The following is a 14719-nucleotide window of genomic DNA, read 5'->3' on the forward strand; positions in this document are numbered from 1 at the left end:
GGACAAGAGCCGTGCGATATCTGGGCTGAAAGAACATTCTAGGCAGCGGGGTGGCAGGAGTAAAGTCCTTAAGGAGCAAGGGGAAGGGGTGAGACATAGGCCAGAGCAATGAATGGCGCCAGATAGCACAGAGATGACAGCTGTAAGGAGACCCTGATTATTAGTCGGATTGAAATTTATACTGACATCCTGAAAGATAAGCCTGTAAGAAAGCCTGGGTGCTCCCAGGGCAAGCTCCAGCTCTGAGCTGCAGATTCTGGGTTCAGTTCATTCAATTAATCACCTAGCCTTCATTCTCTAAGCATTCAGGGGAGGGGCACATTTGTTCCAGGGCCCTTGCTAGAAATAGGGAGAAAATACCCTCACACCTTAGCAATGGAAGAAGAAAACCTGTCAGGGCTGGGGGAGGGGTGGTGGTACTGTCAGTGTGGCTTGATAACGGTCAGCCTGGGGAATGAATGGGTTAATTAACTGCAGACAAGGAGGAAGGGAGCCAGAGAGTGTAGGGGTGAGAACAGGAAGAACCGGCAGCCCTGGGCAGCCCTGGGCAACCATGTTCTGTGTGTGTACAGGGGCAGCCTGGGCAACCATGTTCTGTGTGTGTAGAGGGGCAGCCTGGGCAACCATGTTCTGTGTGTGTAGAAGGTCCTGTCTCCCCACTGATTCTAAGCTCTACCCTGGCCTGACGGGAGGACTGGATGGCTCAGGACAGGTGGCCCGGACACGGGATGTCTGCCTGTTGACTACTCATGCTTCACTTTTAGAACAGTTTCCAGAAGTGGTGGGAGGGAGAGGGCAGGATGACTAAATATAGTTCTTGGGCCACTGAACTATCTGGGAGGGTCTGCCCTGTGCTCGGCGTGTGCCTGTCAACTGCTGAATCCGCCCACTGCCATCTGGCCCTGAGTCCCGTCCTTGCGCGGAGCCTGCTGCCTGCTGGTCTCTGGACACAGCTCCGATCAGTCTGCTCTTAGGCCTGTCCCCGAGTGGTCCTCCCGGGAATCTATTTTGTTCTCCCTTCAGATCTGTGAGTCCTGGAGCTATGGGGGTGAGGAGGGCTGGGTATGCTAGAGAGGTCCGTGGGAGGACAGATGGGGAGGGGATTCTGGATCATTCCAGAGAAGTCGGGGCCCAGACCTAGGTCGGAGGCTGAAGCCTGGGCTAAATCAGGAGCAAGGAGTGGGTGAGCGTGGAGCCGGGTGTGTTTAGGAACCAGGGTTGACAAAGGCCCCAATGGGTCACATTTGTTTTTATCTGGGCCGCGAAAGGCAATATATACTCATTTTGGGACGACACTAAATCTCCTTTACCCGTTGGCCATAACCAAAATCTTGTCTGGTACGGGCTATGAGGTGGTTATAGGCCGCGGGGCCACAGACCCAGGGTGGGACCGAGCTGGAATTCTGTCTTTGGGTCTCTCTGACAGACTCCTCTTCCCAGGCTCACCATGTCGGCTGCTCCAGGCCTTCTGCACCAGGAATTGTCCTGCCCACTGTGCCTGACGCTGTTCGACGCGCCAGTGACCGCTGAGTGTGGCCACAGTTTCTGCCGTGCCTGCCTGGGCCGCGTGGCGGGCGACCCTGCCGCCGATGGCACAGTGCCCTGCCCTTGCTGCCAGGCACCCACGAGGCCGCAGGCGCTCAGCACTAACCTGCAGTTGGCGCGTCTCGTGGAGAGTCTGGCCCAAGTGCCCCAAGGCCACTGCGAGGAACACCTGGATCCACTGAGTATCTACTGCGAGCAGGACCGCACACTTGTGTGTGGTGTGTGTGCCTCGCTCGGCTCACACCGTGGCCACCGTCTTCTGCCTGCCGCTGAGGCCCACGCACGCCTCAAGGTGCGGGACCCAGCAGGGGTCCGGGTGGGACGGCTGAATAGATCGGGGGTCTGACCACGGGGGAAAACCGTTGCGTTGATTTGCATTATGAACTTCAGAGGGTAGGAGTCCGGGTTGCTATGGAGGGTTGTGGGGCTGGGTCCGCAGGAGCCTTCTAGTAGAGCAAAGCCCGCAGGAACCCCCTGGGAGCAGCGTGCAGGAACCCCCTGGGAGCAGCGTGCAGAATAGCGCTTACCTGGCTGAAGTCCTCCAGCCAGCCTAGAAACGCCCGAGAGGGATCTGACCAAACCGTGGTGTGCCTCCTGGCAGATTGAAACTGGGTTGCCACCTGCCGCCCACACGCTCTTGGGTGAACTGGCTGGACTTGCTAGATGGGCATGTTTGGTGGGTGGAGTATGTGGTAAGACTAGCTGACAGGAAGTTAAAGGCCAGGCCAGGCGTCCCAGAACCCGGCTGTCCAGCTGTGTACTGTGCATGGTAGAGTTCCACTCATCCCTGAAGGGGCTAAACTTGTGTGAGCCTCAAGTTCGAGAGGGATGTAGGAAGGGCAAGGCACATCTGGCCAAGGCTCACGGTGGGTAGGCAGCGCCGGGACTCCAGTCCAGGCTGTTATTCCAGTTGGAGCTAGAATACAGCCCTTATAGAGTCTTGCGCTCCCGAAGTTGCACCAGGAAAAATATCTGATAATACTCGAACACACATGCCAGGAATACGTGCTCCTACAAGTCATGCACATCACAAATGACATGCATTCAGATACTGGCAGATGTGTGCCCGGTTACCGGCCCAGAAAGCTCTGTTATAAGCATTTGTTAGCCTGTGGAAAAGCGAACAGGTGCAGAGGTGGGGGAGGAGGTAGGGTCTGGATCGGTCCTCCTTCAGCCGGTGAAGACGCTGCTACTGTCTTCAGCTGCCTCAGAGGCATAGCTTTTCTGAGCGTCTGGTCTTCACTGTCCTTTGCTAGTGGTTCCCAGACTTCCCAGGGCCTCGCCTCCCCTTCCTGCTCCTGCCTTGCTCCGTCCGGCTCAGACCTGGCTGTGGTATTCTAGTGAAGGGCAGGAGTCCATTGCTAGGAGCCCACCCAGCCCAGGTTCCTCTTTGCCGACCCCAGAACTCTCACCTTGCTCATGTTTATCTGTGAAGAGAGACTAGAACCTGTGAAGTAGACGTGTATCAGGCTTCTGGGAACTTTGAAAGGGCAGATGTGGAGCTCCAGTCTCAGTGACCGGCAATAGCCTAGGCCTAAGCCTTACAGGTCTGAAGAAGGAGATCCTAGCAAAGAACCCGAAGGAGGACGGGAACAGGAAGGCTCTGGGACTTGATGCCTGGAGTTTGGACAGGTAGAGGGTTTGGGTCAGGAAGCCACTTACCAGACTCAGAGCCGGTGACCAAGTTCCTCGGCACTGGAGGCTCGTGGTACTTTTTGACTTTGTGCTGCCCGCTCCTGCACACCCGTGTCCTGCAGCATGGTTGTTAGAGTTGGCGCCGTCATCCTGGAAGTAGAAGGCAATCGGCCTGCTGTGAGGTTGGTGGCATCCAGCGGCCCAGGTTCCCCTCACCTCCCAGGATGTGCCGAAAGCCCTCGAGAGCGCCGCTAGCTTCAAGCTTGAACTTCTTGAGCCAGTCAGCTGTCAGGCTCTCCAGCACCTTCCGGATGGTGCTCATTTGCCATGGCTCAGCCCTGCGACCTCTGAGCCTCTGACTGCAGGACCTAGAGCAATCAGGCTGGCCTCAAGCGAGGACATCCGAGGTGGAGACTGATCTGGCAGCCAGCCAGGAGTCCTTGGTTCAGCCCCGTGGCTTCCCCTGGGGGAGTATTCCTCAACAAGGGGAGGTGTCACTTGGTTGAAGTGGGGGTGTGACTGTCCCCATTCTGCATGGGAGCAAACTGATGGGAGTAAGGGTTGTGAGCAGGCAGAGGCGACTGTGGCAGGGGCCTTCAGAAGCCCCTCTATACTTGCATTTCAGGGACCCCTAACCAGCCCACAGGGGGGTTAGTTGATTCATAGCAGGTATGCACATACATTTTCTGTTCTCAGAATCCATAGATGTGTGAAGAGGCTGGCCAGGGCACCAGGCTGCCTGAGACTGGATTTTTAAGTAAGGGGCAAAACCCAGGAAGGGAAGATTGCACTCTTCCTCCCTCCTCCTCCTCTTCCTCCTCTTCCACCTCCCCTCCCCCTCTCCCTCCTCCCCTTCTTCCTCCTCCCCCTCCTCCCCTTCTTCCTCCTCCCCCTCATTTCCTTCCTCTTCCTTCTTTTTTTTTTAAATATTTATTTATGTATTTATTTATTTACTATGTATACACTCAACAGAAGAGGGCACCAGATCTCATTACAGATGGCTGTGAGCCACCATGTGGTTGCTGGGAATTGAACTCAGGTCCTCAGGAAGAGCAACCAGTGCTCTTAACCTCTCAGCCATCTCTCCAGCCCTTTTTTAAAATAATTTATTTCACTTTATTTTATGTGTACTGGTGTGAAGGTGTCAGATTCCCTGGAACTGGAGTCACAGACAGTTGTGAGCTGCCATGTGGGTGCTGGGAATTGAACCCTGGTCCTGCCCCCCCTGCCCCCGTCCCTCCCGAACTGAGGACCAAACCTAGGGCCTTGCACTTGCTAGGCAAGGGCTCTACCACTGAGCAAAATCCCCAACCCCAAGGAGCCAGTGCTCTTGACCTCTGAGCCATCTCTCCAGCCCCTTCTCTCCCTTCTTTACTTCTCCTCTGAGACAGGGTGTTATTATATAGCTTAGGCTGACTTCAAATTTGTGATCCTCCTGCCTCAGCCTCCTGAGTGCTGGGGTCACAGACATGCACTATCATGCCCAGCTTTATTTCTTTTTTCATACATCCTTCACTCACTTCTGGAAGCCTGTTGTGTGCTACACTTTCCAGTCTGGTGATGATATTGTGCTTGTGACCCTTGCAAGGACCTATCTGGGGTTAGCTGCCTGGGGGTGAGGTTGGGGAAAGTGAGGCCAGCGGAGAGTTAAGAAAATCGACCACTGCAGGTAAAGACATTAGGGTGAAGTACGGCCAGGCATGCACGTGGATTGGGGACTGAGCAGAGGGCTGGAGAAGGAGCTGGCATTGAGGGGGAAAAGTACAGATGGCAAGATAAGGGGGCTGTTGTTTCGGGGTGGCATTCCAGCATCTCTTTTATCCTGTCCCCTAGATGCAGCTTCCGCAACAGAAACTGCAGCTGCAGGAGGCATGCATGCGGAAGGAGAAAAGTGTGGCTGTGCTGGAGCATCAGTTGGTGGAGGTGGAGGTGAGGGGGCTGAGGGTGGCATGCGGGGCGGCTACCCACCAACCCCACAGTTCCTCAGAGTTTTCTTGAATGAGAGTAGCAGAAATGATTAAATAGAAGGATTTAGGGTGTGGAGGTAAACATAGAAAATACAAGATAGCCTTGAGAGGGCCTGGAACCTATTCCAACGGGCCCTGACTGTCTCTGCCCTAGGGTATTTATAGAAATGCCAAGGGGTGGAGCAAAAGACCTCCTCCCCCCAGCACAGCCAAGTGCAGACCATCTCAGACACCTGCACTCAGGCCCGTGTTCTAACCATCCTCTCTATGCAGACTGCTGGGTAAAGCCACTGGGAACCTGAAAATGGGCTCCCACAGTGGCAGAGCCCTGGGACTGGAGGTCCAGGCTGAGGATCCCTAGGCAAGAATCTTCTCACCCCTATCTCAGGAGACGGTGCGTCATTTCCGGGGAGCTGTCGGGGAGCAGCTGGGGAAGATGCGGGTGTTCCTGACTGCCCTGGAAAGTTCTTTGGACCGTGAAGCAGAAAGGGTTCGGGGAGAGGCTGGGGTTGCCTTGCGGCGGGAGCTGTCGAGCCTGAATTCTTACCTGGAGCAGCTGCGGCAGATGGAGAAGGTGCTGGAGGAGGTGGCTGACAAGCCACAGACCGAGTTCCTTATGGTGAGCACCGAAGCCCCCCCCCCCCCCTCCTCCTGGCCATGGCTCAGGTTCCTGAGACCTCATCCAGTTGTCATGGGGGGACCCTGAAGCCCATAATCGTGAAGGGATAAGCTGGGACAGCTGGGACTTCGTATCAGAGTTGGGTCTCTGAACTATTGTTCAGACTGGATAGTGCCTAAGTGTCCGAGTGGTACCATTCACATCAAACGGTGTAGGCTTGTGTGTCTATTAGGATGGTCGTCTATCAGGTGGCTATATGTCTCTGGGATAAGGAAGGGCACCTTTTTCTGTTCACATAAAAGTTATCATCCAAGAGTGGCCTTGAGTCCCGGGCTTTGGCTTTTCTGATCTTTCTGACCGCACGTCCTTGGTGGTCTGCTACACCGTTAGAACTCCCCAGGGCCCTTCCTCGCTGCTTTATCTCCATTCTCATTTTCTCTTTCTCCAGAAATACTGCCTGGTGACCAGCAGGTGAGAACCTGTCTCTTTCTTTCTCTGACCTTCCTTGCGCTCGTCCTCCAGGGATACCCTCTGCCTCCCAGGTGCCTGTCACCTCACTCGGCTCACACCATTTCTGTGCACTTTGTGTTGAACACAGAAACGAGGCAGCCTCGGTCCTTACCCCCGGGGGCCTCATGTACTGGTGCCACAGATGTGGACAGGTCACAGGTATCACCTCAAGACTGCTGGGAGGGAAAGGGGGAGCCAGAGGAGACGGTCCAGAAGAACGGACGTCAGAGTTGGATCCTGGAAGAATGGGCAGGAGTTGGAGAAGTAGCCCTGTGGAGCAGGCTGCCCTTACACTCACAATGTAGGCAGGCCTGGGACTAAGGATCTTAGCCTCTCAGATGCTAGGACGACTGCCATGGACCGCCATGCCCTGCTTAAGCATTTTAGAGAGGACATTTTATATCCAGTTGTATCATATACATTCATGTTGTACAGTTGCCATCTTTATTCATTTCCAGAGTTCTTCCATATTCCCAAATAGAAATTTCAGTGGAAGAGTTTAAGGCAGGAGTGTGATGTGGGGGGTCCTGAAAGCCTCTCTCCAACAACCTGTGTCCTCTTGTCCCTGGAGGAATTCCTCCTGCCCCCACCCCAGCATCACCTCCCTACCCCCTGTACCCAGGTCCTCTTGTCCCCGGAGGAATTCCTCCTGCCCCCACCCCAGCATCACCTCCCTACCCCTCTGTACCCAGGTCCTCTTGTCCCTGGAGGAATTCCTCCTGCCCCCACCCCCAACACCACCTCCCTACCCCTCTGTACCCAGGCTGCAGAAGATCCTGTCAGAGTCACCACCACCTGCAAGGCTGGATATCCAGCTGCCTGTCATCTCAGATGACTTCAAATTCCAGGTGTGGAGGAAGATGTTCCGGGCTCTGATGCCAGGTACCGAGAGGGGTGGCTCTGGATTTGTATAATTATGGGCTTGGAGGGAGGCCCAAGACACAGGGAGCCGCCTCCCAGCCCCACCCCAGAAAGCCATGGAAGAAGATACTCTTGGCTGTTTGGATTCTTCCTTGTACCCCTCCCAGCTGTGAGGGCCTGGAGTTTACAGTGGGTAAATGTCATGGAGCTGACCCCAGGAGTGCTGCTATGGCTGGGTCTGGGCCACAGGCTGTGTGATCCTCGGCCAGTTATTGTCCTTCTCTGACCATAGAGAGGATGGCTCCTGGTGGCTGTGGGCTGAGGTTTTGCAGAGTTCCTGGAAACCTGGGGCATCTGACACTGCCTCTGGGAACCTGTAGCTGGGAGCCAAGAGCTCAGCCTCCTCTCCTAGGAGCTAACATTTCTGGGTGCCCACAGGGGACACACACACACACACACACACACACACACACACACACACACACACACACACACACACACAGAGCTGTTCAGCCTTTACTGCCTCTGGTCTAGGTGGGGTGGGAAAGAAAATAACTTTGGTTTATTCAAGAGTAAACTTAAGACCCAGAGACGACATCAAGACACACAGAACAGGGCTTCCTGGCTCCTTGCACCTTGGGCGTTTTTTTGTGGTCCTCAGAAAACACCACTCATTTGGTATTCCCCCGTCCTGCCCACCACGTGCCTCGCGGTGCAGTTGAGCAAACCCGGGAGGATGCGGGGAGGGCGAGGGGAGCCTAAGGCCCCTTGGTCGGTTGGGAGCAGCAAGGCTCCCCAGCCCGCCTGACCATGGTCTGTTTGGCAGCGCTGGAGGAACTGACTTTTGACCCCAGCTCCGCGCACCCGAGCCTGGTCGTGTCCCCTTCGGGTCGCCGCGTGGAGTGCTCGGAGCAGAAGGCACCGCCGGCGGGAGAAGACGCGCGCCAGTTCGACAAGGCCGTGGCGCTGGTGGCTCAGCAGCTGCTGGCCGAGGGCGAGCACTACTGGGAGGTGGAGGTGGGCGACAAGCCGCGCTGGGCCCTGGGCGTGATGGCGGCCGACGCTCCCCGCCGTGGCCGGCTGCACGCGGTGCCCTCGCAGGGCCTGTGGCTGCTCGGCCTGCGCGATGGCAAGATCCTGGAGGCGCACGTCGAGGCCAAGGAGCCGCGGGCGCTGCGCGGGCCCGAGAGGCGCCCGATGCGCATCGGCCTCTACCTAAGCTTCGCCGACGGCGTCCTGGCGTTCTACGATGCGACCGACGCGGACGCGCTGGCACCCCTCTTCTCCTTCCACGAGCGCCTGCCCGGGCCCGTGTACCCCTTCTTTGACGTGTGCTGGCACGACAAGGGGAAGAACTGTCAGCCGCTGCTGCTCGTGGGGCCTGACAGCGAGCAGGCCTGAGGTCACCTTTGTGGGCCTGGAGTGGGTGGGCCGGGTTTCTGGGAGGGAAGGCTAGGCTGAGGGGTGGTCAGGGAGCGGGTGTTTGTCTCACAGGGGTCAGAGAAGTGCACAGGTTGGGGCGGACAGGGGACCGAGGGTGAGGGATTGGGGGATCGGGTCCGTGAAGAAGCGCGATTAGACAGATATCAGTGAGTTTGGGCCAAGAGTTCCAGACGAGGGTTAGGGGGGCTGGGGAGAGGGTGGGCTTTAATGGAGGATCTTGGGAAGTCTGTGGAACAATGGTCCCTTCAGGCCCACAACCCACCCCTGAAGGCTCCTTCCTCCTCAAGGCTGCGGATTCCCCTTACCCGACAGGTTTTCAGTTAGTGCTTACATCTAACTGCCTTTTCTTTTCCTTTTCCTTTTGGTTTTTCGAGACAGGGTTTCTCTGTGAAACAGTCCTGGCTGTTCTGAAATCCACTTTGCAGACCAGGCTGGCCTTCAACTCACTGAGATCCGCCTGGCTCTGCCTCCCCAGTGCTGGGATTAAAGGCGTGTGCCACCACCACCTGGCTTCTGACTGCCTTTTCAAAGCCCCCAACAATCCTGACAGACTGCTGGTGCCATGACTGTAATCCCAGCCCTGGGTGGGGTGGGGTGGGGTGGGCTGAGGCAGGAGAATGGAAGGTTGAAAGTCAGCAGGACTCTGTCACAGACAAACCAATGTGCACAGACCAGACTTGCTGTTTCTGAGGTAGTGGATCTGGAGGAGGTCAAAGAAGGCTTCTTGAAGCTGGGGATACGGCTCAGTGGTTAAGAACACTGCTGCTCTTGCAGAACATTGAGGTTTCGGTTCCCAGCTCCCACACTGTGGCTCACAATGAATCTGATGGCCTCTTCTGGCCTCTGTGGACACTTGTGGGACACAGACCTCTGTGAAGCAATACACTCACACATGTTAAAAAAAAAAATTGCCGCTGTATCACTGTTTCTGTTTCTGTCTCTCTTTGGAGACAAGGTCTTGCTGTGTAGCCCAGGCTAGCCTAGAATTCACCATGTGGGCCAGCTTGGCTTCAGATTCTTGATTCTCTTCCTCAGCCTCTGGCGTGTTGGGGTTTCAGGTGTATGTCACCATGCCCAGCGAAGATGGTTGCTTCTAACAAGTTTCTGGGTAGTCCTGTAGCTGCAGGTCACCTGGGATCACAGAGATCATGCCCTGACTAGTCAGCTCTCAGTGTGGACAGAGGCCTTGAGTCTAAACACGTTTCCTGGTACAATCAACATTTCTCTAAGTTAAGGGCCATGTGCTCTCATGTTTTATGTTTGAGTGTGTGTGTTGAATACTTGGACCCAGCTGGGGGCATTATTTTGGGTAGTTCTGGAAACTTCAAGAAGAAGATGAGGAAGAAGGGCCTGGCTGAGGAAGATCGCTAGTGGCATGCCTTTGGAAGTTATGCCTGGTCCCTAGGAAGCTCCGCTCCCTGTCCACCCTGAAGTAAAGGACCCTGTCTGTCACATGTTCCTTCTGCCACATGTCGCTCTGCCCAAGCACAGGAGGCCAAGTCACCGTGGGCTGAGGCGTCGGAAACCTTGAGCCGGACGAGCCCTTCCTCCTGGTCACACTAAATCCAGCTGTGCTGGTTAGTTTCTTCTTTTATTTTTCTCTCAACTTGGCCTAAGCTAGGGTCCTTCGGGAAGAGAGACCCTCAACGGAGAAAATGTCTCCATCATATTGGTCTGTAGGCAAGACTGTAGGCCTCTCTGGATTTCCTAACGGATGTGGGAGGGCTCAGCCCACGGAAGGTGGTGCCACCTCCGGGCAGGTGGCACTGGGTGGAATAAGAAAGGAAGGTAGCAAGCTGTGAGAAGAAGCCAGTGAGCAGTGTTCCTCCACGGCCTCTGCCTCAGCTCCTTCCTTCAGGCCCCTGCCTTGGGTTCCTACCGTGACTTCCCATCATGATGGGCTGTGATCAGAATGTGTAAGTCAAATAAAGCTTTTCCTCCCCAAGTTGCTTTTGGTCATGGCGTTTATCACAGGAATAGAAACCTAACTAGGATACGGATTAACACACAGAAAAGAGGCATCGGGTTTGTCAAAGCTGACGCAGACATACATTCTCTGCCTGACTCTCCCACCCAATGTGCGTGCACGTGTGTCTGTGTGGGGGTGTGTGTGTGCATGTGTGTGGCCAGAGGCTTTGGATCCCCCTGGAGATAAAATTACAGGTGTTTTTGAGCTGCTTGATGTGGGGGGCACTGGGAACTGGCCTCAGATCCTCTACAAGGTCAATGTGTGCTCTGAACCACGGAACAATCTCTCAGCCCTGACTTGCTGTGACCCTTGTGCACTGTCCCCACCCCTGCCCCATGTTGTGTCTCCTGCAGCCTCACTGTCTGGCCTGTTTGCCAAGGCAGACAGCTGTCTTGGGCAGAGACGAGTCCTCTCCCTACCTCCATCCGCTGCTAGCTCCAGGACTCACTTGGTCCAGGGTGTCTCATGTATTCTTACCGCTCTAAAGGACACACTCTTGTCTTTTCTTGTCTGGGCATCTAAGCTGCTCCTAGCCATCTCTACACCACCTTTCAGAAAGTGACACAAGTTGTCCAGTTCATGAAGACGTCTACATCCTGGTGACGAGCAACAGGCTCTCCTTAGGCTTCATCTAGGCTCTCTAACTTCTGTGATCCACAGAGACTTCTGGTCTCCATATAGGGTGTCGTGGGTTATCCACCAGAGAAGACTGCTCAGACATGGGTTTAAGCCAAGAGAAAGTCTTTGTTAGTCGGCTAGTAACTACACTGGGTGTTTGGAATCCCATTGCAGCCCTGAGTCTTTCTCAAGGTGAGCTTTTTCTTTTCTTTTCTTTTCTTTTCTTTTCTTTTCTTTTCTTTTCTTTTCTTTTCTTTTCTTTTCTTTTCTTTTCTTTTCTTTTCTTTTCTTTTCTTTTCTCTTCTCTTCTCTTTTCTCTTCTCCTCTCCTCTCCTCTCTTCTCTTTTCTCTTCCTCCCTCCCTCCCTCCCTTCCTTTCTTTTTTTTTTAGTCTTTCGAGACAGGGTTTTTCTGTGAAACAGTCCTGGAACTCACTTTGTAGATCAGGCTGGCCTCAAACTCACAGAGATCCACCTACCTCTGCCTCCCGAGTGCTGGGATTAAAGGCATGTGCCACCACTGCCCAGCTTCAGGGTGAACTTTTAAGCACAAAAACCATGGTCTGGGTCGACACACTTCAGTTAATAAACAGTTAGCCAGAAGCAAAACTATAGAATCTGAAATCTAGGTTAGTGCAGTTAGAGACTTTCCCAGAACTATGGACTTTGTTTTCATTTTATCAAGTGGCATTATCTCCATGCTGACTTTTACAGCCTGAATGGTCCTTCCACGTGGAGTCAGCTGTGCTAAGTTCTGGAGGCCTGCTGAAGTCTGGGGCGGAGTTCACTTACTTTGAGGCTGGGGGGCCTGCTGTGGTGGCAGGAGGACAAATGACTGAGTTAGGACACCGGAAAGTGCAGCGCTGACCCTGCCCTGTCGCTAGGAGGTCCTGCAGGCTGTAAGGGCGGCCCCCCACAGGCTGCGGAGCTGTTGTGAAACACTCATCTCTGGGCAGGACTAAGCCATTGCCCTTTTGAACCGCGTTTCCTGGAAGGAGACCTATGTAAGGTTGGGCTTACTAACTTTCTCCATCATGGAGTCGGGGAGGGAGGGGCTCAGGAGGCTGGCCCTGCCCCAAGCTGTTAGAGACAGTTCATGGGTTGCTAGAAGGAGGACTCACCCTCCAAGGACATATAGACATTAATGGTGGCTGGGGAGAAAGAGACCTTTTCTTCAGTAGCTGTGTGCAGGTTGCTCACACTTCTGTGAATCACACCTCTCACCCTGGTTACACCCCTTCATTCATCATTTCTTTGAACTGTTGTCGAGGAGAAAGTGTCTATATTTTCTCAGGAAAAGGCCACACAACAGGACTTTGCTAAATCACATTTTGTCCTTAGCTTTGGGTTTATTTTTTTCTTTTTGGTGTTTGGGATAGAACCCAAACAGCATCACATGAGTGAGGTTTCCCAAATCTTCAACTATCAAATATCAAATATCTCTTTTGCTGGCTGTCTTGGAACTTGCTTTGTAGACCAGGCTGGCCTCGAATTCACAGAGATTCGCCTGCCTCTACCTCCCGAGTGCTGGGACTAAAGGCGTGCGCCGCCGCCGCCGCCGCCACCACCACCGCCTGGTTTTTTATCTTTTTTTTTTTTTTTTTTTTTTTTTTTTGAGGATAATAGTCTTAAGTGACTTCAAAGCATATTATTAACTCTGGCTGAGAGGTTCAGCAAAAGTTCCAGTCTCTTAGAATGTAATTTTTAAATTCATAATGTATTGTCACATCTCAAATTATATTTATGATGTATAATGATCAGATCAGAATAACTGACATTTCATCACTTCAAATATCTCATCTAACTATATTTCTCCTTCTGAAAATTGCTCATTCATATTACTTACTCATTTTCTTTTTTAAAATTTCTTTTATTTTATGTGTATGGGTGTTTCGCCTGTGTGTATGTATGTGTACCATGCACAGTTAGTGCCCAGGAGTCCAGAAGGAGGCCCTGGATCCCCTGGAACTAGAGTTATGGACAGTGAGTCATCTCCTTGTAGGTGCTGGTAACTGAACCTCGATTCTCTGCAAAAGCAGCCAGTGTTCTTAACCACTGAGCCATCTCTCCAGCCCTTAACCCCCAAACCATCTCTCCAGCCCCTTACTCATTGTCTTGATGAGCTATAGTTATTTATTATTTTTTGGTTTTTTGAGACAGGGTTTCTCTGCAGTTTTGGTGCCTGTCCTGGATCTCGCTCTGTAGACCAGGCTGGCCTCGAACTCACAGAGATCCGCCTGCCTCTGCCTCCCGAGTGCTGGGATTAAAGGTGTGGGCCAAAATGTCTAGCTCCTTTTATTTTTGAGGTTATAATATAATTACATCATTTCTCCCTTCCCTTTCCTCCCTCCAGATCCTTCCTAACTCTCTTTCATGACCTCTTTTGTTATTAATTGTTGTTACATGCATATATGTGTGCATGTTATATCTACTCCTATATATTACCTGCTCAGTTACTTGTATTGTCAAAAATGACCATTTGGTATTAGATAACCAATTGGTTTGCTCCTCCTCCTTTGAGAAGACTATTTCTCTCACTCTCAGTTTTCCTTCATAGTTCTTTGTGTAGAGTTGAGGCCTCATGGTCTTTCCCCATCTGTGAAGGCCTAGACTTAACTTTACAGGCTCAGGAATATGCCATGATAACTCAAACAGATACAGAGCAGTATCCTCCTGCAGACATCCTGTCTGCTGTTTAAAGGAAAGCTTAACAGGATCCAGATACTCCTGCAGAAATCCTGTCTGCTGTTTATACAGGAAAGGAAAGCTTAACAAGATCCTGTCTGTGGTTTATGGCCCTTGGAGATATCTAGATAATCTTGCTGAGCGGTCTAGGTAATCCTGTTCAGTGGGTTGTGGTTCCCTGCCAAAAGTCTAGACCAATAGTTTCAAAAAATCACCTTGCCCCTTCTACCCAATCCCAAGTTGCCAATGCCCAGCTTGTGGTTTTTCCCTATAAAAACCCTCTACACCTGGGCTCGTGGCCATCGCCACATTTCCTTCCATCTGCCATGTGGCTGCCCAGGTTGAACCTGAATAAAAGGACCGTATGTACTTGCATTGGAAACTGGCTCCTTGGTGGTCTCTGGGGGTTTCGAGAAACGGGTCCAACACATCCACTTCTGCACATCTATTGCTGTTGTCCTGGTTCAACTCATGTTTGGGCAGCCATGTTGGAGAGACTATGGCTGTAGCTTCTGGCATTTAAAAGAGACACAATCTCATAGTAAACTGATCCTCTTGCTCTTCAATCTTTCTGCCTCCTCTTCCTCAGTGTTCCCTGAAGCTTAGGTGTGGGGGTTGTTTTGTAGATGTATTCACTGGGACTGGGCTCTACAACCATTTTGCATTTTGCTTGGTTGTGGTTGTCTGCAGCGGTCTCCATATGTTGCGAAGAGAAGTTCCCTTGATGAGGCATGAGGACTACACTTACCTGTGAGTGCAAGGACAGATGTTTAGACTGTCCTTAGGGATCATGCTGGTTTAGTAAACTTGTGGTTGCAGGTTCTCCTCCAAGATCCATGACTTCACTAGCACTGAATGGTTGGCTAGGT

At 52.8% G+C, this 14719-nt stretch overlaps 1 protein-coding gene across 2 annotated transcripts; it reads left to right on the top strand.

Moving 5' to 3' along the window:
• The first annotated feature begins 819 nt into the window (after positions 1-819).
• Positions 820-10525, top strand: Trim72 (tripartite motif containing 72). 2 transcript variants are annotated; one of them, XM_076553340.1, is made up of 7 exons: positions 820-1027; positions 1427-1837; positions 5014-5109; positions 5536-5766; positions 6215-6237; positions 7040-7158; positions 7964-10525. In XM_076553340.1, the coding sequence occupies exons 2-7, from the start codon at positions 1448-1450 to the stop codon at positions 8536-8538; spliced, it is 1434 nt and encodes a 477-aa protein (XP_076409455.1). In that variant the 5' UTR covers positions 820-1027; positions 1427-1447; the 3' UTR covers positions 8539-10525. The 2 variants fall into 2 exon arrangements, with proteins under 2 accessions (XP_076409455.1, XP_006977073.1); XM_006977011.4 differs by having other exon boundaries at positions 825-1027; positions 1441-1837.
• Positions 10526-14719: the final 4194 nt, after the last annotated feature.

The sequence above is a fragment of the Peromyscus maniculatus genome, chromosome 1 (genome assembly GCF_049852395.1).
Source record: "Peromyscus maniculatus bairdii isolate BWxNUB_F1_BW_parent chromosome 1, HU_Pman_BW_mat_3.1, whole genome shotgun sequence".
NCBI lineage: Eukaryota > Metazoa > Chordata > Mammalia > Rodentia > Cricetidae > Peromyscus > Peromyscus maniculatus.

Bases quoted from the DNA above. Each gene is read 5' to 3' on its own strand.
- Trim72 (XM_076553340.1), top strand. From the start codon at position 1,448: ATGTCGGCTGCTCCAGGCCTTCTGCACCAGGAATTGTCCTGCCCACTG. The intron at 5,767-6,214 runs GTGAGCACCGAA...CTCTTTCTCCAG, and splicing joins CACAGACCGAGTTCCTTATG to AAATACTGCCTGGTGACCAG. The intron at 7,159-7,963 runs GTACCGAGAGGG...TCTGTTTGGCAG, and splicing joins GTTCCGGGCTCTGATGCCAG to CGCTGGAGGAACTGACTTTT.